This window comes from Kogia breviceps, chromosome 1, assembly GCF_026419965.1.
Source record: "Kogia breviceps isolate mKogBre1 chromosome 1, mKogBre1 haplotype 1, whole genome shotgun sequence".
NCBI classification, from domain to species: Eukaryota; Metazoa; Chordata; class Mammalia; order Artiodactyla; family Physeteridae; genus Kogia; species Kogia breviceps.
In genome coordinates, this window is record NC_081310.1 from 162,299,538 (window position 1) to 162,324,538 (window position 25,001).

At 44.4% G+C, this 25,001-nt stretch overlaps 1 protein-coding gene across 5 annotated transcripts in view; it reads left to right on the plus strand.

Moving 5' to 3' along the window:
• Positions 1 to 25,001, plus strand: part of AGBL4 (AGBL carboxypeptidase 4) — a 1,382,976-nt gene that overhangs the window by 1,351,118 nt on the left and 6,857 nt on the right. For 3 of the 5 annotated variants that reach the window (XM_067008185.1, XM_067008193.1, XM_067008202.1), the window contains 2 exons: positions 12,669 to 12,765; positions 19,176 to 20,584. In XM_067008185.1, coding sequence (XP_066864286.1) covers positions 12,669 to 12,765; positions 19,176 to 19,293 — 215 coding nt within the window. In that variant the 3' untranslated portion in view covers positions 19,294 to 20,584. Of the gene's footprint in view, positions 1 to 12,668; positions 12,766 to 19,175; positions 20,592 to 25,001 lie in introns of those variants that run through there. The other 2 variants (XM_067008173.1, XM_067008176.1) reach the window with 2 other exon arrangements.

Genomic DNA, 25,001 nt, shown 5'->3' on the forward strand with positions numbered 1-25,001 from the left:
CCCCTTGCCCTTTTCCTTACCTTTACTTCATAGCACGCATCACCCTCTGGCATCTCAGTAATGTGCGAGTGTACTAGATTAGCAGTTTGTCTCCAGTAGCTAGAATGTAAGTTTCATGAAGACAGGGATCTTGGTCAGTTTTGTTCACTGTGCTAAGTACCTAAAATAACTTGGCACAGAGTAGGTTCTCGATAACTATTTGTTGAATGAAAGAACGGGGATGGGATTTTTCATAAGCTTATGGTGTTGCTTGAGCATACCATGTTAACGCTGGAAAGAACTTGGAAGACTATACATGTTACCCACAAAGAAGTTAAGCCCAGAGAAAGGAAATGGCCAAGATCACATGGGAAGTTACCGATTGAAACCAGGTTGGTCTCTTGATTCCCATTTATGGGCTCATTCAATGCACAAGACCTGAGGCCCTGAGATAAGAGAACAGAGGGTTCTGCAGTCACTGCCATTCTCCCAGGGACCTTGGATGCCCTCTGAGAGCCAGGGGCAAGGGCAAGAAGATGGAGAGCAGAAGGGAACAGGCCATGCAGTGAGCACAAATTTATGGAATGAATAGTACTAGAGAGGTGGTGGTTCAGAAACCATTTCCATTATTGATATTTTCCTATTTCTGATGGAGGACCTGGGTGCCCAACATCTCACAGGCATCTTGAACTCAAGCTGAACTCCTAACCTCTCCCCCGAGCCCTTCCTCCCTCAGTCTTCCACATTCTAGAGCACAGCACCCCCATTCACCCAGCTACCAGGGCTAAGTATGCGGAGTCACCCTCCCTTCCTTCCTCTCTCTCAAGCCCCACATCCAACCTGTCAGCAGATCCTGCCAGGTCTTCCCCCCAGGATATATCTTCCCATCTCTACTGCCTCCATCCTGGCCCAGGGCCCCATCTTTCCCCTGGACCATCGCTGTATTCTCCTGGCTGGCCCGCCTGCTTCCACTCTTGCTTTCTTATTTTTAGCAAAGCAATGACCTGACCTTTTAAAATTATAAATCAGACCATCTCATTTTCCTGCTTAAAATTCTTCATTCACTTCGATGCTTCCCATTCACTTAGAAAATCCAGAGTCCTGAAGGTGACCCAGAATAATGTGCCACGTGATCCAACCCTTGCCTATCTCTCCACACCAGCCCTCTTTCAGCCTGTCTGTCCCACCCAAGGACCCTTCCCACACACGTTTCCTTCTTCATAGTTGCTTCCGTACCCACTGCCCACTCTCAGTTCACAGAGGCCTGCCCACACCCCCTCTCTAAGGCAGTACCCCATTGCCCTCAGGTACAGACTCTGTGCATTTTCTTCCTAGAACTATTAAAATTTCAGTTATGTATTTATTCAGGGTTTTTGGATTACTTTGTTACTGTTTCTGCCTCTGGATTTAAATATCCTTGTCCTGGTTGGTTGTTTTATGTTTGGTTGGTTGGTTCTTGTTTTCTGGTTTCTGTTTTTTAACCACAGTATACCCTGTGCCTTCTAGAGAACTTGAACATACTAGATGATCAGTAAAACATATTGAGTGAACAGATGATAAATACAACCATAGATAGGCCCTGGTTTTTATTGCCAACAGAATACAAGTTTAAATTCCATAATTTCACATTCAGAGCCTTTGCTAATCTGACGCCAGCCTACCATTGCAGCCCCACCTTCCCCCTCTACACTTTAGCTCCCTTGGTCCACGGGCCATTCTCTGTCTTATTTCTGGCCCAGGATCATGGGCCCCAGGCCCACTCTCCATTTCTACTGATGCTAATCTCTCTCTTCCTCCCTCTTTCAGATTTGTCTTTGTCTTTCAAATCTTGGCTATATACCCACTTCTATGAAGCCTTTCACAATCCCTCCATTTGAAATTAAATCTCCAACATGTCCACAGAATTTAGTGTCTGAATTTATGATCACGCTCAAGAGAGGAGAAAGCATGCACGGTGTTAAAAGACACTCAGGTTGCCCTTCCCCCTGTGAGTGAAGACTGCCGCCATGTCAGGCCTGCCATACACAGTGGGGCGTTACTCCAGGACCTTGCTTCAGACAGGTCTGGACTCAAAGAGGGCTAAAAATCCTCAACAGGAACTCTCCGGTAATTAAACAGCACCAGCAACAAATGAGCACAGGTCCCTGGCACGCCCTCAAACTTGCTTTTCACTAAGTACCGTGAATTCTCCAAATACCTACCATATGAACTGAGAATAATAAAACTCTAGAAGAGAGTAACCTCAGAGGCCTGGTCCACACCTGCTGTGAGACCTGAGAGGGCCAGACAGAATTTCGAAATAAGGACCCTCACTTCGCCCTCAGCTGTGTGGCTGACAGGGTCTTGGTGCTCCAACTAGGTGTCAGGTCTGTGCCTCTGAGGTGGGAGAGCCAAGTTCGGGACATTGGTCCACCAGAGACCTCCTGGCTCCACGTAATATCGAATGGCTCTCCCACAGATCTCCATCTCAGCGCAAAGACCCAGCTCCACTCAACGACCAGCAAGCTACAGTGCTGGACACCCTATGCCAAACAACTAGCAACACAGGAACACAACACCAGCCATTAGCAGAGAGGCTGCCTAAAATTAAAATAAGGTCACAGACCCCCCCCAAAACACGCCGCTGGATGCAGTCCTGCCCACCAGAAAGACAAGATCCACCCTCATCCACCAGAAGCCAGACACGAGTCCCCTCCACCAGGAAGCCTACACAACCTACTGAACCAACCTTAGCCACTTGGGGCAGACCCCAAAAACAATGGGAACTATGAACATGAAGCCTGAGAAAAGGATACCCCAAACACAGTAAGTGAAGTAAAATGAGAAGACAGAGAAATATGCCGCAGATAAAGGAGCAAGGCAAAAACTCACCAGACCAAACAAATGAAGAGGAAATAGGCAGTCTACCTGAAAAAGAATTCAGAGTAATGATAGTAAAGATGATCCAAAATCTTAGAAATAAAATGGAAAAAATACAAGAAACGTTTAAAAAGGATCTAGAAGAACTAAAGAGCAAACAAACAATGATGAACAACACAATAAATGAAATTTAAAATTCTCTAGAAGGAATCAATAGCAGAATAACTGAGGCAGAGGAATGGATAAGTGACCTGGAACATAACATAGTGGAAATAACTACTGCAGAGCAGAATAAAGAAAAAAGAATGAAAAGAATTGAGGACAGTCTCAGAGACCTCTGGGACAACATGAAATGTACCAACATTCAAATTATAGGGGTCCCAGAAGAAGAAGAGAAAAAGAAAGGGACTGAGAAAATATTTGAAGAGATTATAGTTGAAAATTTCCCTAATATGGGAAAGGAAATAGTCAATCAAGTCCAGGAAGCACAGAGACTTCCATAGAGGATAAATCCAAGGAGAAACACACCAAGACACATATTAATCAAACTATCAAAAAATTAAATACAAAAAAAAAAAAATTAAAAGCAGCAAGGGGAAAAAAAAAAAACAAATAACATACAAGGGAATCCCCATAAGGTTAACAACTGACCTTTCAACAGAAACTCTGCTAGCCACAAGGGAGTGGCAGGACATATTTAAAGTGATGAAAGGGAAAAACCTACAAGCAAGATTACTCTACCCAGCACGGATCTCATTCAGATTCAATGAAATTAAAAACAAAGAAATTAAAACCTTTACAGACAAGCAAAAGCTAAGAGAATTCAGCACCACCAAACCAGCTTTACAACAAATACTAAAGGAACTACTCTAGGCAGGAAACACAAGAAAAGAAAAAGACCTACAATAACAAACCCAAAACAATTTAGAAAATGGTAACAGGAACATACATATCAATATTTACGTTAAATATAAATGGATTAAATGCTCCCACCAAAAGACACAGACTGGCTGAATGGATACAAAAACAAGACTGGTATATATGCTGTCTACAAGAGACCCACTTCAGACCTAGAGACATATACAGACTGAAAGTGAGGGGATGGAGTAAAATATTCCATGCAAATGGAAATCAAAAGAAAGCAGGAGTAGCAATTCTCATAGCAGAAAAAATCAACTTTAAAATAAAGACTATTACAAGAAACAAAGAAGGACACTACATAATGATCAAGGGATCAATCCAAGAAGAAGATACAACAGTTGTAAATATTTATGCACCCAACATAGGAGCACCTAAATACATAAGACAAATGCTAACAACCAAAAAAGGGGAAATCGACAGTTACACAATCATAGTAGGGGACTTTAACACCCCACTTTCATCAATGGACAGATCATCCAAAATGAAAATAAATAAGGAAACACAAGCTTTAACTGATACATTACACAAGATGGACTTAATATTTATAGGACATGTCATCCAAAAACAGCAGAATACACTTTCTTCTCGAGTGCTCATAGAACATTCTCCAGGATAGATCATAACTTGGGTCACAAATAAAGCCTTGGTAAATTTAAGAAAACTGAAATCTTATCAAGTATCTTTTCCTATTACAATGCTATGAGATTAGATATCAATTACAGGAAAATAATCTGTAAAAAATACAAACACATGGAGGCTAAACAACACAATACTAAATAACCAAGAGATCACTGAACAAATTAAAGGGGAAATCAAAAAATACCTAGAAACAAATGACAATGAAATCACAATAACCCAAACCTATGGGATGCAGCAAAAGCAGTTCTAAGAGGGAAGTTTATAGCAATGCAATTGTACCTCAAGAAACAAGAAACATCTCGAACAACCTAACCTTACACCTAAAGCAATTAGAGAAAGAAGAACAAAAAACAAACCCCAAAGTAAACAGAAGGAATGAAATCATAAATATCAGATCAGAAATAAATGAAAAAGAAATGAAGGAAACAATAGCAAATATCAGTAAAACTAAAAGCTGGTTCTTTGAGAAAATAAATGAAATTGATAAAACATTAGCCAGACTTATCAAGAAAAAAAGGGAGAAGACTCAAATCAATAGAATTAGAAATGAAAAAGGAGAAGTAACAACTGACACTGCAGAAATACAAAGGATCGTGAGAGATTACTACAAGCAACTCTATGCCGATAAAATGGACAACCTGCAAGAAATGGATGAATTCTTAGAAAAGCACAACCTTCTGCAACTGAACCAGGAAGAAATAGAAAATATAAACAGACCAATCACAAGCACTGAAATTGAAACTGTGATTAAAAATCTTCCAACAAACAAAAGCCCAGGACCAGATGGCTTCACAGGCAAATTCTATCAAACATTTAGAGAAGAGCTAACACCTATTCTTCTCAAACTCTTCCAAAATATAGCAGAGGGAGGAACACTCCCAAACTCATTCTACGAGGCCACCATCACCCTGATATGAAAACCAGACAAAGATGCCACAAAGAAAGAAAACTACAGGCCAATACCAATGATGAACATAGGTGCCAAAATCCTAACCAAAATACTAGCAAACAGAATCCAACAGCACATTAAAAGGATCAAACAACATGATCAAGTGGGGTTTTCCCAGGAATGCAAGGATTCTTCAATATACGGAAATCAGTCAGTGTGATGCACCATATTAAAAAACTGAACGATAGAAACCATATGATCATCTCAATAGATGCAGAAAAATCTTTTGACAAAATTCAACACTGATTTATGACAAAAACCCTCCAGAATGTACGCATAGAGGGAACTTACCTCAACATAATAAAGGCCATATATGACAAACCCACAGCCAACATGGTTCTCAATGGTGAAAAACTGAAACCATTTCCTCTAAGATCAGGAACAAGACAAGGATATCCACTCTCACAAGACAAGGATATTCCACATAGTTTTGGAGGTTTTAGCCACAGCAACCAGAGAAGAAAAAGAAATAAAAGGAATCAAAATCAGAAAAGAAGAATTAAAGCTGTCACTGTTTGCAGATGACATGATACTATACATAGAGAATTCTAAAGATGCTACCAAAAAACTACTAGAGCTAATCAATGAATTTGGAAAAGTAGCAGGATACAAAATTAATGCAAAGAAATCTCTTGCATTCCTATACACTAATGATGAAAAATCTGAAAGAGAAATTAAGAAAACACTCCAATTTACCATTGCAACAAAAAGAATAAAATACCCAGGAATAAACCTACCTAAGGAGACCAGAGACCTATATGCAGAAAACTATAAGACACTGATTAAAGAAATTAAAGACAATACAAACAGATAGAGAGATATACCATGTTCTTGGATTGGAAGATTCAACCTTGTGAAAATGACTATACTCCCCAAAGCAATCTACAGATTCAAGGCAATCCTTATGAAACTACCAATGGCATTTTTCACAGTACTAGAAAAAAAATGTTCACAATTTCTTTGTAAACACAAAAGACCCCGAATAGCCAAAGCAATCTCAAGAAAGAAAAATGGAGCTGGAGGAATCAGGCTCCCTGACTTCAGACTATACTACAAAGCTACAGTAATCAAGACACTATGGCACTGACACAAAAACAGAAATATAGATCAATGGAACAGGATAGAATGCGCAGAGATAAACCCATGCACATATGGTCACCTTATTTTTGATAAAGGAGTCAAGAATATACAATGGAGAAAAGACAGCCTCTTCGATAAGTGGTGCTGGGAAAACTGGACAGCTGCATGTAAAAGAATGAAATTAGAATGCTCCTTAACACCATACACAAAAATAAACTCAATATGGGTTAAAGACCTAAATGTAAGGCCAGACACTATCAAACTCTTAGAGGAAAACATAGACAGAACATTCTATGACATCAATCACAGCAAGATCCTTTTTGACCCACCTCCTAGAAAAATGGAAATAAAAATGGGACCTAATAAAATTTAAAAGCTTTTGTATAGCAAAGGAAAAAGTAAACAAGACAAAAAGACAACCCTCAGAATGGGAGAAAATATTTGCAAACGAAGCAACTGACAAAGGATTAATCTCCGAAATTTACAAGCAGCACATGCAGCTCAATATCAAAAAAACAAACAACCCAATCCAAAAATGGTCAGAAGACCTAAATAGACATTTCTCCAAAGAAGATATACAGATTGCCAACAAACACATGAAAGGATTCTCAACACCACTAATCATTAGAGAAATGCAAATCAAAACTACAATGAGGTATCACCACACACTGGTCAGAATGGCCATCATCAAAAAATCTATAAACAATAAATACAGGAGTGGGTGTGGAGAAAAGGGAACCCTCTTGCACTTTTGGTAGGAATGTAAATTGATACAGCCACTATGCAGAACAATATGGAGGTTACTTAAAAAACTAAAAATAGGGGCTTCCCTGGTGGCACAGTGGTTGAGAGTCCACCTGCCGATGCAGGGGACACTGGTTTGTGCCCTGGTCTGGGAAGATCCCACATGCTGCGGAGTGGCTGGGCCCGTGAGCCATGGCTACTGGGCCTGCGCATCCGGAGCCTGTGCTCCACAATGGGAGAAGCCACAACAGTGAGAGGCCTGTGTACGCACCCCCCCACACAAAAAAACTTTAAAAAACACCTAAAAATAGAACTGCCATATGACCCAGCAATTCCACCACTGGGCGTATACCCTGAGAAAACCATAATTCAAAAAAGTCATGTACCACAATATTCTTTGCAGCACTATTTACAATAGCCAGGAGATGGAAGCAACCTAAATGTCCATTGACAGATGAATGTATAAAGAAGATGTGGCACATATATACAATGGAATATTACTCAGCCATAAAAAGAAACAAAATTGAGTTTTTTCTAGTGAGGTGGATGGACCTAGAGCCTGTCATACAGAGTGAAGTAAGTCAGAAAGAGAAAAACATGTACCGTATGCTAACACATATATATGGAATCAAAAAAATTTTAAAAAGAAATTGGTTCTGAAGAACCTAGGGGCAGGACAGAAATAAAGACACAGACATAGAGAATGGACTTGAGGACATATGTAGGGGGAAGGGTAAGCTGGGACAAAGTCAGAGATTGGCATGGACATATATACACTACCCAATGTAAAATAGATAGCTAGTGGGAAACAGCCACAAAGCACAAGGAGATCAGCTCAGTGCTTTGTGTCCACCTAGAGGTGGGATAGGGAGGGTGGGAGGGAGATGCAAGAGGGAGGAGATATGGGGATATATGTGTATGTATAGATGATTCACTTTTTTATAAAGCAGAAACTAACACACCATTGTAAAGCAATTATACTCCAATAAAGATGTTAGAAGAAATAAATAAAAGACACAGGTTCATATGCCACCTCTATCACTTTCGAGGCACAAGGCTCTGGGTCAATTATGCAAACTCTGCCTTTTTCAGTTTCCTGTAAAATATGTGTCGAATTGTGCTTTGACCTTGCAAGGATGTGGTGGGGATTGTCGACTGTAAATAAGTACATGTACGGTGAACAGGGTATGCTGGGAAAAAAAATGGTAGTTGCTTTTGTAAAGGTGAGAATGCAACAGTCTGTTTGCTAGTATAGTTAGTTGGGACATGTTAGTTTCCTCTTCTAGACTGTAAACAGAATTCTTCTAATTCATCTTTAACCTCAGTCTCTGCCCTTCTTCATGCCAGTACACACATGGGAGGAGCCCCCAGAATGTTAGAATGAATGAACAAATGAATGAATGAATGAGAATATCCCAGCCCTCATTACCTGTTAAAGGGCCCCACCAAATGCTGGCGCTATTGACCCCCACCCTTTACTTTAAAACAGCTCTGGGCAGAAGTCACCAAGTCAGTCTGAGTTTCAGACAACCCCAGACAAACCCTCCTGCTTCTCTGATTCAAGGGTCCTGATGCCACCTGCTGTCTGTTCCTGCCCTCTGCGAGAAGCCCATCAGGGAGCTACAGAAGAATCGGAGGAGGATGACATTTTGAATTTACAGGCTGTTCTGAGGTTTTTGTTGGCAATGAAGAGTTGGGAGTCTTCACCCCAATTTTTTTTCTCTCTTAATTCTGCAGTATATTGGAAAAGGTTCCAGCCAAGAGAGCTATTGCTTTCTCCTTGCCTAGATCTTAAATCTTCGTTCAAAGACAGCTTGTTTTAATTGAAAATGTTCAGTCAGTCTCTTCAATCGTCTCACCCACGTCTCATTTCTTGACTCCAGCAGGGCCAGTGCAGTAAATAATCTGGAGTGAGGCTCTCAGGGCTTAAGAAATATGTAATATTGTTGGAAAGAAAACGAGGGTTGTCCCTGACAATTCCCGCCGTTAAAACACTGTCTTTTAAACAGAGCTTGCCAAAATGATCCGCACCTCACAGAGGGACATTTTACTGCAAAAGCCCAACTCCTCCACCTTGTAGAGCCCAGGAGTATTGACTAGCAAGGAGATCTCCTAGGGCTGCTTCCAGTCTGGGAGCGTCTGGCGTTCACTGCAGGTCAGGAGGAAGGGTTCAAGTTTCCCTCTGGCCCCATTCATGCATTTACTTAGCACCCACGTGTTAGTCACATACCTCAGCACCTAATCCTGTGAGGCAGGCATTGTTATTCACATTTTACAGATGAGGAAATGAGGGCTCAGGGAGATGGGAAAGCCTCTGCAAGGCCACACTGCGTTTCAGTTCTCCTCTGCTGCATAAGGAATCTCCCCCTAACTTAGTGTTTAAAACCACAGCTGTTCTCTCTTGTTTTCTGTGGGTCAGAAATTTGGGAAGGGCTCCCCTGAGTACCCTTAGCTTGACATCTTTGATGCAGTGGCAGTGAGACAGTGGCTGGAGCTGGAGCTGGAGGAGCTGCTGCGGGCTGGCCAGGAATCTCTCTCTAAAGTAATCTCTCCACAAAGTCTCAGGGCCTCTCTCTGCAGCACCCCCATGGGCTCGTTTGGGCTTCCTCACAGCATGGTGGCCTCAGGTCAGTCAGACAGCTTGCCTGGAAGTTCAGGGCCCCAGGTGGAACATTCGAGCAGGCAAGGTGCAAGTTATATCTGCTTTGCTGGCCTCTCCTCAGAAGTCCCACACTGTGACTTCTGCTATTCCTTTGGTGGCAAGTGAGTCACAAAGCCCACTCAGCTTCAGAGAGAGGGGATACAGATGCCACCTCTCAGTGGAGGGAGTGTCAAGGTCACATCATAGAATAACAAGTGAGATGGGAGACATCGTTGCAGACATCTTTGGAAAGTACAATCTGCCCCACACAGCATGTGGCCGAGCCAGGATTCAGATTCGGATTAGGTACCTTTGCTTCCCAAACTTCTACTACAATCTTTTAGCCCCATCCACAGGAACCTCTCCCTTCCTCTGCGCCCCTGTAGCTCTTACTATTTTGTTTGTTTGTTTGGTTGGTTTTGGCCCCACTGGGTCTTCGTTGCTGCGCGCGGGCTTTCTCTAGTTGCGGTGAGTGGGGGCTACTCTTCGCTGTGGCACAGGGGCTTCTCATTGTGGTGGCTTCTCTTGTTGCAGAGCACGAGCTCTAGGTGCACGGGGTCAGTAGTTGTGGCACGTGGGCTTCCGTAGTTGTGGAACGTGGGCTTCAGTAGTTGTGGCTCATGGACTCTAGAGTGCAGGCTCAGTAGTTTTAGCGCATGGGCTTAGTTGCTCCACAGCATGTGGGATCTTCCCGGACCAGGGCTTGAACCCGTGTTTCCTGCATTGGCAGGTGGACTCTTAACCACTGTGCCACCAGGGAAGGCCTATAGCTCTTACTGTTGACACACGCAATGGTGATTTGGTCTCCCCAAGCCAGCTAGAGCCTGGCTAGGTTGAAGCAGCCAGACACTTCTGCAGACCCCGGTGGCCAGACTGCTTCCAGGGTCTGCTGGTCTGAGAGCCCATGCCTGACACCAGCTTCTGAACTTTTTAAAGGAGGGGACAGAGAAGGTCGGTCACAACCAGAGGAAGAAAACAGGTGGCAGCCCCAGAGCACAGCAAGCCTGTGGCACGTCTCACTGTCGTAAACAACTCATCTGGCATTCCTCCTTCTCCCACCAGGCACTGGCCTGGGATGACTCAGCCCTTGACAGAAAAGGTGCCTTCAAGTTGGGAAACAGCCCAGGGTGGTGGAAAGCTCACGGTTCTGGAGTCAGACACTCCCAAATTGGAGTCTTGACTCCACCATTTCCAGTTATATAGCTTTGGACAAGTTTCTTAACCTCCCTGAGCAAAAGGGAGATAAAAATGCCTTCCTCCCTGGGGTTTTTAAAATGCATATGTAAGCAAAGTGCCAGTGTGGTGCCAGGCACTCCATAAATGCTGGTGTTCATGTCCCAGGCCACATCCAACCCCAGCTTGGAGACGTCTTGAAGAGAGTGGTGAGAACTCACTCACCTGTTCCACAGATGCTAGTCCACCTCCATGAGCCTGGGTAGAATGGTGGCTGAGATGTAGCCAGTGAAGTGACAACTAAACTGAGGTGTCTAGAAGCTTACAGGCCCTGTAAGGCCTGTGGGCGGAGGGGAGAGTGGTCTGGGAAGATGGAATGGAATGGACAAAGGTCTGGAGGTAAAAGAAGTTCAGTATCACTGGAGCGTGAAGGTCGAGGGGTGGAAGGTGGGAGGCCAAAAGCACAAAGCTGAGACCTAACTACAAAGGACCCGGTAGCTCCAGTTCCAAAATTTGAACTTTAAAGGCAACTGGGAGCCACTGAAGGGTTTTACTCAGCTGGGTGGCATAGTCAGATCTGCGTTTTAGAATAACTACCCTCCCACCCCACCCCCAGCAGCAACCTTATAGAAGATGGAGTAGAGGCAGGCACTCTAATGGCAGAAAGGCCATTAGGACAGGATGACAGCGATTCAAGGAAAAGATGGTGCTGGCCTTTTCTAGGGGAACAGCAGGGACCTGGAGAAAAGTGGAGAAACTGAAGAGATAGGAGGTCCCTTGAGTAAGAGTTGGTGATAGCTTGGACGTTCAGAGCTGAGAGATATGAGATAAAAGATAAGTGCTTTGAATGAAGTCCGTTCAGAAGCCACAGAAGTAGGGGGCAAGGGAGAGGAGTATTGTGGGAGGCTTTACTAAAGAGACATCACCTAACTGGAGAATTGATAGTTAAAAATTAGCCAAAGGGAAGGGGAAGGCACTTCAGGGAGAGGAAACAGCTCATGTGAAGCCCCAGAGACATGATAGATAATGCACAGAGCATATGCTCCATGTTGTTAAATAGATGATTGCTGTGCTAATTTATACTAAAATGTTAATGGTCAATATGGAATTGACACTTTTCCCCTCCCCAGGGAGTTTGTACTTTAACAGGTCTGGAACGCTTACCCTAAGGATTCATAATTGGTAGATTTCAAGGTGGAAGGGGGATACTGTTTAGGGTGAGAGGGTTTTATCATTGTCGCCAAGGTTACCAAAGTAGATGACTAATCCCCGGGGTCAAGCAGGCCCTGGTCTATATGCAACAAAGGGTCTCTTGCCCTTGGGTCTTGCTTATCTGCCTCCACCCCAAGCCACCTGAAGGCAGACCATGGAAGGCCAATGATTCCCAAAGGGATGCAGTAGGTTCTAAAAGCTCTGAACACAGGCTTTGGGGTAAGACTACCTAGACCCATATCCTGGCTCCTCTCCTTCCCGGTTCTGTGACCTTGGGCAAATTATTGCACTTCTCCACATCTCAGTTTCCTCATCTGGAAAATGAGGAAAATAATAGTATCTATCAATAATATTTAAGGTTTCGTGAAAATCAAAAAAGACAGTACATATAACACTTAGAATAGTGAGTGGTGATACTGTTATCATTTTTCTTACTAGTCCAAAGTTGCTCCTTAACACCCACCCTTGCAGATATGAAGCTGGGGCGGAACGTGGCGAGAACGTTTTTGGATTATTACCGGCTGAACCCCATGGTCGAGAAAGTGACGATCCCCATGCCAAGGCTGCGGTAAGTGCTGAGCAGAGCAGCGGGGGCTTGCGTCCTGCTTCCCTGGCTTCTTGTTCAGGGGCAGCTTCCCTTAGCCTCTCTCTGTCCCTCGGTTTCCCATCTGTGTCGCGGGAAAGATGGTCAGCCCTGCCACAGAGAATGTATGGAGCAGAAGCACATTTAACAGCACATTTCCTGAGTTGAAGTATCATTATGGGGTCAGACAGTGAGGGGCTGGTCACATTTCTGGGTCTAACATGGGAACCGTCACATTTCTGGAGTTGCTGGGAGGCTGAGTCCAGTCACTGTTCCAAGCTAGTCTGGGTGTTTCCATATGCTACCGCATCTGATAGCTCCTATGTCATCTAGGCTCATAAGGTCCTAAGATCCTTCAATTTCCTCATCTGTAAAGTGGGGACAGTGGTGCTCACTCAGAAGATTATTAAGAGATGTGTGTTAGAGCACCCTTCACAGTGGCAGGCATGTATGTACTCCAAGCACATGACAGTCCCCTTCTGTCAAGATGCAGAGGCTCAGGGCCGAGAAGACACATCCCTGAGAAGTTTCCCCTCAGGTCCTCTGCTGGGTCCAACTTCTTGAGCTGGTGAAGAAAGAAGGTTAGGAGATGAGTGTCCTTCCTGAGGGCTGGACCAGAGCCCAGAGTGCTGGGTGTTCTTATGACTACTGGTGGTGAGCCCAGTGAGCATTCGGGCAGTGACACCCAGCGGCGTCTGGAATGCGCTGGCCCCGTCCTACCTCTTGACCTCATCTCCTACCCTCCTAGTGGTCCGGCTTCCTTGAAGGACATGACGCTATCCAACTTGCTGCTCCTGCCAGACCAGTCTTCCCACTGACCCTGCCCATGACCTTGCCCAAATGCTTTGCTGTCTCAGGGCTTTTGCCCCGATGCACCTTCCTCCCTACCTGTTATTAACAAAACACAGTGTTAATCACTACTGTTTATTGAGCAAAGTACTTTTTGTATATGGTCTTATTCAGTCCTCTAGACAGTTTATTCCTCATATTACAAATGAGGAGAAGGAAGCTCAGAAAGGCGACGAGAATCGCCTAAGGTCAAAGATATTTTGGCAGAGGCAGAATTTGATCCTAGGCGTTTATGATTCTAAAGCTGGACTGAAGTCCAGCTAAGCTCCACCTCAGTGTGGGTTCAAATTCTGTCTCAGGCTCATGCTAGCTGTGGGAAGTTAGGCAAGTTTCCTGGCCTCATGAAACCTTTCTCCTCCTACAACCTGGCACCACACTGGCACTTTGCTTACATATGCATTTTTTAAAATCCAAGGAGGAAGGCATTTTAATCTCCCTTTTGCTCTCCTCCTGAAACCTTTCTCCTCCTACAACATATCCATCCATTCATCTAACAGTCATTTGATGAGTCATGCTGCCTGCTTTGAACCAGGCCCTGGGCTGGATTCCTGGGATGCAGAGAAGAGGAAGTCAAGGCCACTGCTCCTAGGAGGTCACAGTCCAGTGGGGGGAGATAGACATGCACACAAATGATTGCAGTACAGGGTGTATATGTGCTGTCTTTCTTCTCTCTTTCTGTTATCTCCCCCTTTGCAGGAAAGAAACCCCCTAAAGTGGGGGTAATAAGGATAGTTTTAAAAATTAGATACAAGGGTGGTGTAGTGCCTGGCAGCCAGTAGGTGCTCAATAAATGTTTCCATCTCCTCTGGCTTCTGGGGTGCAGTCCCAGATTTCAAGACAGCTCATCACAGCCTGGGGCAAGTCCCTGGTCTTCTCTGGTTGGGCTGGATGATCTCTCAGGACCCACGTCCCATCAGGCCGGAGTCCCACCTCTTCAGTCCCAGCTCCACGAGGAGTCTGTATCACAATGTACTCTGACTCATACTTTGTCTCTGGTTTTTCACCGCCATCCTGGTGGATTAGTCTTCAGAAGGAGCATCTCTGTTTCTTCTCTGTGCTCCCACAGTGCCTAGGCTGTACTGAGCATGTGTGCGTGTATACATCCCTTCATTCACTCACTTAGGAAAAACAATACTTTATGCCAAGTCTCTGGGCAGAGGGGGTGCTTGAACGAGTGAATGATTAAGGCGTGACCCCAACGTTGAAGAGCTCACCTCTAGAGAATGGTGCTCAATTCATCCTTAGAAGTCATTGGTTATGTTCTTAAAAATTTTAAAGCTCTATAAAACTCAAAAGAATTGTCAGAATCTCATTTACAAGTTATTTTGGGGATTGTCTCTTTCAGGTCCTCTGTCAGCCTGAATCAAATTATCCTGATCCTTTCCCACTTTGTTCTTGAATGTTGCACTGTCAGTAAAATGGTGCTGACACCCAGGGAGAGCAGCTATCATCACCATGCAGATGAGGTGTTGAGGCCCAGGGAGCAGACAAGATTGGTCACAGCCATGGCTAGAGCCAGGCGCCACCAACCCCAGCCTGGTGTTCTCAGCATCAGTTAGTAAAGAGTTCTTTGAGATTGGGGAGGCAGGACCCTGAAACTGGGTCTAAAGCATGCAGGGGAGTTCAGGGCCCTGCTCATGGGACCTCATTTCCCTGAACTTTGGACCCCTCGTTAGAGAAGAGCTGGAGAGCTCATTCCTCAAAGTTAATAGCCTTGAGGACTTGTGGTAAATGCACCCACCCTGAGCCTAAGAAAAATAAAATAAAAACTCTCTCCATCCCTGCATCTCTACCTCATCAAACTATGAATATCACTTAGCTCTCAATTGGTCAACAGAGTTCTTGAAAAAAATGAATCTCAGGAGGATACAAGGCTCTGATTTGGGACTTGAATATGTCCCCATTTTTGTATTAGTTTCCACCCAAGCATCAAATAACATACATGAAAGAGCAGTTCTGGTTTTAAAGGAAAATTATATGTTTCGACTCAAAATTAATCATTGTTTTCTCTCATCTCTATGGATAATTATACTGTGTCAGTTTCCACCCATGTGCTGGTAGGAGCCTGTCAGCATCCCTGGGTGCTCTGCCACCCTTCGGGGAAGGTCCCTGGGGAGGCCAGGATGTGGGCCTGAGAGTGCAGGCTCAGGGACGTGGCATCGATGACCAGAGCTGAGACCCCACGCTTATCTCGACCACAGTGACACAAAATGCCCCATCAAGGTGCATATGAATTAGACAGGGGAAATGAGCAGGCCAGGTGAGCCTCTGTGGGGAGGCCTCCAAGTGTAAGGTGGCCTCAGGCCAGTGCCCGTGGGCTGCCTCCACGCTGGGGTTTGGATATGTGTACGGGGCATGGGGGTGGGAGCCATCGGCTCTGCATCACACTGGAGTCCACCATGTGGCAGGCCCTGCACTGGATGCTGGGGGAACGTAGATAACCTTTGCCCATCACAAGCTCGGATTCACAGAGGAGAAAGCATGTACACAGGCAAAGATAACAAACAATACTGAACAATGTATAAATGTGCTCCGTTACCTATCAGACTGTGCCCTCTTTCAACAAACCTTCCATGGCTCCCCATTTCAGATCCTCTTCTTGCTGTTCAAAGCCCTGGCCTACATTTAAAACTTCATATGCAGCCTCCTAGCACACACCTTTCCTTTGTGAGCACCTTCTCCACCCCACCTGCTTTCTACCACTTTATACCCCAGTCAGCAAGTCATACCTCCATGTTCATCCTTTTCCTTCTTTCTGGAATGTTCTCCCTTACTGTTAGTAGATAACAAATGCCAACTTATCTTTCAAAGCCCAGTCCAGATACCACACCTCTGTGTTTTTGTCCTTGCTCTCCACCTGAGGTAGAGCTCCTTCCTCTCTGCTGAATCTCGAACTGCATTTTGCACACACGTGTGCATGGTACGTCCCATAGCATATTGTCACAGCATCTTTGCATGTCTGGCTCCTCCACTAGATGGGCTGCTCCTTGAGGAATTATTTTATCACTCCTGTATCCTTAGTGCCAGGTGCAGAGCCTAGCTGGGAGTAGGTCCTAAATAAGCCCTAAATGTATGAATTGTAAAATGGTAGAACTGAAGAAGCCCCTAAGAATCATCTACTTCAACCCCTTCGTGTTATAGTGAAAAGTGAGACCCAATCAGAAATTACTCTCCCACACCATCTGGCAAACATTCGGCAGCCAGCAGGAGTATCCCAAGAAGGCTTCAGGGACGAAATGGGGCTTGAACTTGGTTTCAAAGGACATGTAGAATTCCAATGGATGAAACAGAAAGAGGAGAGAGGGCATTCCAGGTTGAGGGAAAGGTTGTAAAAGGCAGGGAACTGAACCTGAAAAGACACATTCTAAAGCAATGACAGGCCAGGATGTTTAGGGCAATAGAGATGATAAAGATGGGACTAAAAATTCATTTAATTCATCAAACAACCTTCAAGCCTCTACTCCATACCACTCAGGAATTGTGGAGAAAAATCAAATGCGTCCAACCCACAGTCCCGTGAGAAAAATAGCTGGCCAAAGAACTCCCTAGAAAATGGTGTACTAAGAGATTAGGCACAAAGTGCTGCAGAAGCCTCTGGAAGAGAGAGGCTTATTTTCTGGGGAGTCAGCTTTCCAAAGAGGTGAGTCTGGAGGGCACGATAGGAAGAGGAGCATCTCTGTGGGGCCCAGGTGTGAGATGCTTGCCTACCAGTGCCCCTCTCTGTGACCCCATCTTGAGCTGCAGGTGCTCTTTGGCTCTGTAATGGCCCCAGAGTCATTCTGCACGTTCAAACTCCTCCCCAGCCACTGCACACCCTCTCCTCATGCACACCACCTGCCTGGGGCTGCCCCACCTGTGATCATACCTGGGCTTCACCCCCAAAGAAACAAACCCATCTTATTTCCCATGCTTCCTTTGGGTGTGAAGACTCACACTCTCAGTGACATATGAATGGCACCTTGTAATTAGCAAAACTCTTCTCCAACCCCATTTACCAGAGGCTATGAGGCAGGAAGGACATGGGCTCTACTATTTTAGAAATGAAGAAACAGAGGCTAGAGGAAAAAGGGACTTCTTCAAGATCACATCACCTGTAAACAACATTCCAAGCATATGTTCCAGGCTGTTGATGGGTACTAAGATCTAGATGTATCTCACCCATGCTAGATGGCCTTCCTATGTTAGCAAGGTCCTTCATGAGTGTGGACTTTTAGACAGTGAGTCTTCCTGGTGGAGGAGCTACATTAGGGCAAGGTGTCCCTTTTGTGTGCTGCCACGTGTTCTGTCTGTACCTTATTCATGACTCATCAGCAGTGAACGAAAAATGATACTCCAGGGTCAGAACATCATGGGTTATAAGAAGTCACATCTTGAATCCTAAATCAAACAGCCCAAGAGATTCCCATATTTGTGGCATTACCATTTTCTCCCATGCATTGTAGTTCTTTATTATTTATTATTTTGTGTAATTATTTTGTATAACTGTCTCCTCTACTAAACTTTAAGCAGCCTGAGGACAGCATCAATGTCTGACTCACCTTTGTCATCTTCAGAGTACAGTGGACCATACCTAGCACCTAGCACATAGCACCATGCCTTTGTAAGTTATAGCAGGCAAGGGAGGATGCTAGGTGAGTTTATTCATATTATCTCATTTAACCTCACACCACCCTCCAAGAATGGAATATTTTATCCTCGTTTTGTAAATGAAACTCAGAGAAGTTAAATAACTTGCCCAAGGTCGTACCTTTCATATATAGTTGACCTGGGAATTCAGTTCAGTTCTTTCTGGATTGGCTAATCTTTCCGCTGCAAATAAATCTTATCCAATGTTTGAATGAATGGCACATCAATTTATTACTCAACAACATAACAAACAAACAAGGCCCCGTATGAGGAAAAATGCAAACTGGATAAACTGGGTCCCTGCCCATCAGAAGCTCATAGCCTAGTGTGTGAGCAGAACAGACAGCGAATAATTGCTGAAGAGTAGTGTTAAAGGTATTGCATTGGGTGCTGGGTGCTGGGATACAGAGATGAACTAGACACATCTCTGCCTTCAGAGAGCCCCCAAGATTGTAGGGGAGACAGACCCACCGTGAAATGCCATAATTAGGCTATACTGAGAAATATAAAGGGAACTCTGGAGCCCATGATGGTTATGAAGGGAATGAGGTCCCTGGATCTGCCAAGCTGCAATTCATCTATGGGTTCATGCCCACCCCATCGTGAAATGGATAGAATGAGTTAGAATCAAGTTGGAAATGTGGAAGACTTGTAACTATAGGACAGTTAGGTTTTCTCCAGAACCAGAATGATACAACGTATCCATCCATTCATCTAATAGTCATTTGTTGAGTCATGCTGCCTGCTTTGAACCAGGGCCTGGGCTGGATTCCTGGGATGCAGCGAAGAGAAAGTCAAGGCCACTACTCCTAGGAGGTCACAGTCCAGTGGGGGGAGATAGACATGCACACAAATGATTGCAGTACAGGGTGTATATGTGCTGTCTTTCTTCTCTCTTTCTGTTATCTCCCCCTTTGCAGGAAAGAAACCCCCCCCTACAAGCGCCCACTCCTGCGGGGCCCAGCCAGCAGCCACCCCAACAGCAAAGGGGGCAAGAAGAGCTCAGTGAGCCACAAAGACCCTTCAAAGTCTTTTTAAGGACGTGGAGTCCAGGGAGGTCTTGTGGTGGCAGGAGCATGCATTTTCTGCTGGGGCATGAAATTAATCACCCTTCTCTAGTTTCCAAGATAATGGCTGTGAGATCATGTATAAGCTAGTGAAAGGGAAGGGAAAACATGAGAAATTTCATCATCGATTTTCCCTTTTACCAGTGGAAAATCAATTGTGAGCCTTCAGCTTCAGGCTTAGGAACAAAATAGAAGATTCAAACCAGATGAGTACAGATGCTATTTTCCACAACATAGAGACCCTCACAGGAAGAGAAAACCCGCACATCCCTTCTCAGGTCAATGCTTTCCAGCCCCTTTACTGTTCTAAGTTGTGCAGTTACTACAGATGTTTACCTTTTAGACTAGGCTACAGTTGTTTTCTGTTTTAGAAATGTAGTGTCCACATTTGCTGACCCAGAACAATAGCAACAACACATACAACGCGAAGACAAATGCACCGTTGGGAACAATGGGACAGAATTTTTGAGATCACGATGGTCTTAGACATATGGTTAATTTATGAGCTGCATGCTTCCCTGACTCCCCTAAACCCCAGCATGCAACTTCAGAAAACTTCTCTGAGAGCTATGTCCCAATGACCTGGGTCCTTTCATTGAAACTTTAGCTCCTAAAACAAAAAGTATTAGCCACACTTTCCACAAGGTCTATCGTGGTTAAGATCTCTAGATCTTGGCGTCTGAGATCAAACCTGACCACTGAAGACAAGGACATGGAAAATCTGCAGCAGGGGGAGGAGGCAGACGGCCAGGGACAGGAGGTGCAAAAGACAAAAGGATGCACTCTGAGGCAGGTGGGGATGATAAAATAAAACAACAGCAGGGGCAATTCCCAAGGTGGAGCAAGCTCAATATTGTGCATTTTTCTACAGAGTAAAGTGCCTTTGCATGATGAATGGGTCCAGGGGAGTTGGCTCCCTTCCTGTCTGTGAAGCAGCTCGTTGAGTCACCATGACAGCCTGCTAATTAAAATGACCTCCCGGAAATGAGGATTAGGAGATAGGGAGAGGAAGGGAGGCTCAAGGGAGGTAGGGCCTTTAGCACAAAGCTTCAGTTTAGCATTCTTTTGTTTTGGGTTGGAGATTTTCAAACTTTGTTGCAAAAATTGAGAGCAAAGCTTATTCTCCCTTTGCTTATTGCTTTTCAGAAATGAAAACAAAGAACTGTATGTTAGTCGGCTACAAATGTTGTGTTGTATATACAGCTTCTCCCCTGGGTTCTTGTTGCCCAGAAGAACACAAATAAAGTGCTTTATGCATCTCCTCTGTTCCTCTGGGCGTTCTTGGCACCTTTCCTTCTAGGTCTCTCACTCCCTCAAGAACCAGCCAGTTGACCCAATTTAGCGTAACCCTCACTTTGCTGTCAGGGACTCTGTCATCAAGATAAGGAAGAACAAACAGTCAAGGCTTGACTTTCCAGCAGTTCCCGCGGCAGAGTCCTGGTGAGTTTATTTGAACGCAACCGTCTCAACACGAGCCAACAGTGTGGCAGAGCTTTCAGAAATGAGAGCATCTCTTGAGACGGCATAAATAGAAACAGATCGCATAAAATCAGAGATGATGGTCCAGATCCACTTTTCCCTGGTCAGACTGCTTCTATAACGTGACCATATTTAGGCCCCCCCTTTTTTTTTGGTGCTAAGGTGGATCCTTTTATAGATTTATACTGCATATTAAATAATGGTATAGTACAGTTCCAATTTACATTTTACTGGGAGTAAACTGATATCCATTTTAGCAAATCTTCATTGACGTAAAATATCATTTATTTTCATCAACTTTTTATCAATAGAATATGCTCAGTTACAGACCCACTTTCTAAAAACTGCCTTGATTAATTAGATCACAGGCTTTATAAGCTCAGGCATGCTAGTGGTTTAAGAGCAAAAATTTGGAGCCAGGCAACTCTGGGTTCTAATTCTGCATTCAAACCTTGGTTCTGTCTCTTAATATCTGTGTGATCTTGGGTAAGTTATTTAACCTCTCTGAATCTTAGTTTCCTGGAATATGGTGACAGTTACGTCTACCTCATTACAGTAGTTATGTGGGTTTGATGAACTTAAGTGTGGGGAATGTCAGCAAAGGTGCTCAATAAATGATAGCTATTATTTGGGATGTGACCAGGGTGGTGAGGTATCTGCAAATCATTTCCCATTGGAAACGGATGAGAAGACTAGAGCTGTTTATCCCTGAGATGAAAAATAAGAGGGAGCGGGGGTAGGAAAGCAAGATCACAATCTCTAAAAGGTTGAAGAAAACATCTTGGACATTCTTTTTGTCCAAAAAAGCAAACTTGTTCTATGTTGCCAAAAGTAAGAACCAAATCCAGGGAGGTAGTCTCAGTAAGAGAAATCTCAGCTCAAACATGAGGAAAGGCTTCTAGTGAATAGAGTTATCAACCACTGGATGGGCTCCGTTGAGAGACACTGAGTTCCCCAGCAGTAGAGGTATGCAAGCAGAATCTGACTGAGCATCTGGAGGACCTCTAGGGGGATGCTGGGTGCTCAGTGGCATCACCTCCTATTCTATAACTCTGGAGAGAAATGACATGAGATGGGAGTTACATTCCTGATGTCAGACAATGGAGTGTACAGTACAAAAAGTAACATTTAACACTAAACGAGTTACATTAAATGTCTCTGAATTACATAATATGGACCCTGATAAAATTCAGCAATCCTTATGAGGGAAAAATACATGGCTATAAGGCAGACTGTAGGGTGTGTTTGCAAGAGAGCTGTCTGCTTCTCCACATTGGCAAAGCAGGGAGGCTAAGGGTAAGGGGCCAGCGGTTGCCACCGGACTTCCCTGTGACCTCAGCCTGATAAGCAGCTCCCTAGCTTTCTTAGGCCAGGTTATACCTAATGGTCTCAGGTTAGAGGGGAAGAGTTTCAGCCCTGAGATGGAGGACAGCACCAAGCCGGCCGGTCAACTGGCTAGAAGCTACCAGCCCACCCAGCCCGAGCAGGGGACGCTCTAGCCTCTCTTCTTGTCTGCTCACTTCCTTCTCAGGATAGAGCCACAGTGGGTAGAACCGGCTACCAAAGCAGTGTACTAAGGAGAGAGAGACAACCATGCAAAAAGGAGGGGAGGAGGGTGAAGGGACATGCCGGGCCTCTACCTGGCTCTCACACAAATCTCCATAAACAGTACTCATTTTCCTAAGTAGTGAGTGCCGTGCCAGGCATGGAAATCTGGAGTGATTAACATTTGTGGAGCATCAATTCAATTCATAAATATTTTTGAACATTTACTGTGTGCCAGGCACTGTGCCAGATGCCTTTACATCCATTGCCTCATTTGATACTCCCGACGGCTTCTGGTGATAAGTATCATTTTCTCATCTCTCACGTGAGAAAATGAAGACCCCCCTAAAGGTAAAATACTTTGTTTGCATTCATATAGCTAGTGAGAACCTGGATTCAAACCCAGCTCCCTTCCCACTACCCTACACGGGACCTTCTCCGTTAGTTTCCAGGTAAAATCAGGCCAAATCCTTTCATAACGTATTGCACAGTTTGGCTAGTTATACTTACTTGATCCAAATCCTAGAGGAATTTCTAGGTTTTCACCTCCTTTCTCTTGGACCCTCTCTTCATGTGTAATGGTTGCTTCTAACAGTTGCTCACTGATGTAACCCTGCTCTGACGCAGTCTGGCAGCTAGGTATATGAAAAAACTGAATCAGAGACTGAATTTTGAAGAAATAAAGGTACAAGAGCAAACATTCAACAGTTGCTCTCCGCACGAATGAAGCTCACACAGACAAAAGAATGGCATGTCACTGTACGTTGTACCTTGCAATAAATCAATATTTTATTAAACTGTACTGATGCCATTTAAAAAAAAAAAAAAAAGCAGAAAGTAAGTTTCCAGGCTGGGTGTATGTGTCAAGATTTCAGGAACTTGTTAGCACCTGCTGATGAAACCCCGCCTTCTTCCCATCTCTCATTCCCGCACACCTGTCTTGAGTCCCTACTGGGCCCTCCAACAGGGTAGGGTTTCATTTATCACTTGACATGCAAAAGCTTCTAGATCTTCCAGGATTCCTGGAAGCTCAGCAAGATTGTTGTTACCGGGCCCATCCTGGCATCTTCTGGGTTACTGACCCCAGGAAGCTAATCTAGTTCAAGTGTTGTATCATTCCCTCCTCAGCGTGTGAGCTGAGCCCACTGTGTCCCTCAATTTTTGTTCAGACATTTTCTTTGAGTCCTGCCTCCTGAGCACCAAGATTAGAGGTCCTTTCCCTTATGGCTCAGCTCAGCCACTGGGGTACCAGGGCAGACAGAACAGGGGAGACATTATAACATAATAGGGACAGCCTGGGCTGAAAGAGTCAGGTAAACTGAAATGTGAATCCTAGCTCTTCCATTAACTAGCTGTATGGCTTTGGGCAAAGAATTTAACCTCTTTAAGCTTCAGGATCCACATCTGTAAAGTGGGAATGATAATACCTACCTCCCACAGTTATTGTGAAAATTAAATATAATGACATCTATGTACAACACAGGGCCTCTACTTAGTAATGTATTGTGCACTGAAACATTTGTTAAGAGGGTAGATCTCATGTTAAGTGTTCTTATAACGACAACAACAAAACGAACAAAAGACAGGAAAAAAAAAACAAGGAAACGTTTGGAGGTGATGGATATGTCTGTGACCTTGACTATGATGATGGCAACATAGGCAGATACCTAATCTACCTATGACCAAACTTGTCAGATTGTAAACATTAAATATATACAGGTTTCTGTATATCTGTGATACCTCAATAAAGCTGTTTTCAAAATATAATAACATCTCTAAAATACCTGGCATAGAGTAGAACTCTCTCCCCAACCTCCACCTTTAACTTGCCGGGATTGGAAACCCCTTTCCTTGAAGCCAAAGCTTTTCTTACTCCCAAATGAAGTGCAGAGGGAAGTATAACCCCCCCCCCACCCCGAGGACAGGAGTTAAAGAAGTATCTAGCAAAACGACAGTCACCCAGAGGGATCAGTGTCTTTGTAAGTTGGGGGCTGAGAACAGGTGGGAAGGCAGCGCTGGACACAAGATTCTCCTAGACTGAATTGAGGCAGAACTGACGAGACTAAAAAGGGAGGCGCGTAGAGGTTCTGCAAGATACCAGTTTTATTAAAATAACAACAAACAAATCTTAGTAAGATTTATAAGGGGCTCTTTCTCTGCTATTGTTGACCCTACAATGTCTCCAGGGTCATCTCTGTGAAGTTATCATACCAACAACACACTCTGCTAGCTGAAACTCAGGACTTCCCTGCAGCACTCTCACCTGTACTAACTCTAATGTGCTCTCATCACACTCAGGGTGCGTGCTGGACAGGACTTATTCTCCCCATTTTGCAGAAAGAAGAAACTGGTATCGGTGTAATTAAGTCCCTTGCCCATAGTCCACAGCTCGTAAATAACTAGAACAGGACCCGGGTACACGCTTGACTCTGCCACATCCCGCTACCTCTGTGGGCAACCCCAAACCTCACCACTAAGCTGACCAATTCAGGAAGTCATTCCTATGACACCTGTTTTAACTCCTTAATGCTTAAAATTCACTTGTTCCCCAAAGAGCTCAGGTTTCTTTTTGGCTGCCCCCATGTCAGCCTTAAATCCAAACCTGCTTCTCTCTCTCTGTCACCAGCTGTCTTGGTTAGTGTCCTCTTTTCCCGC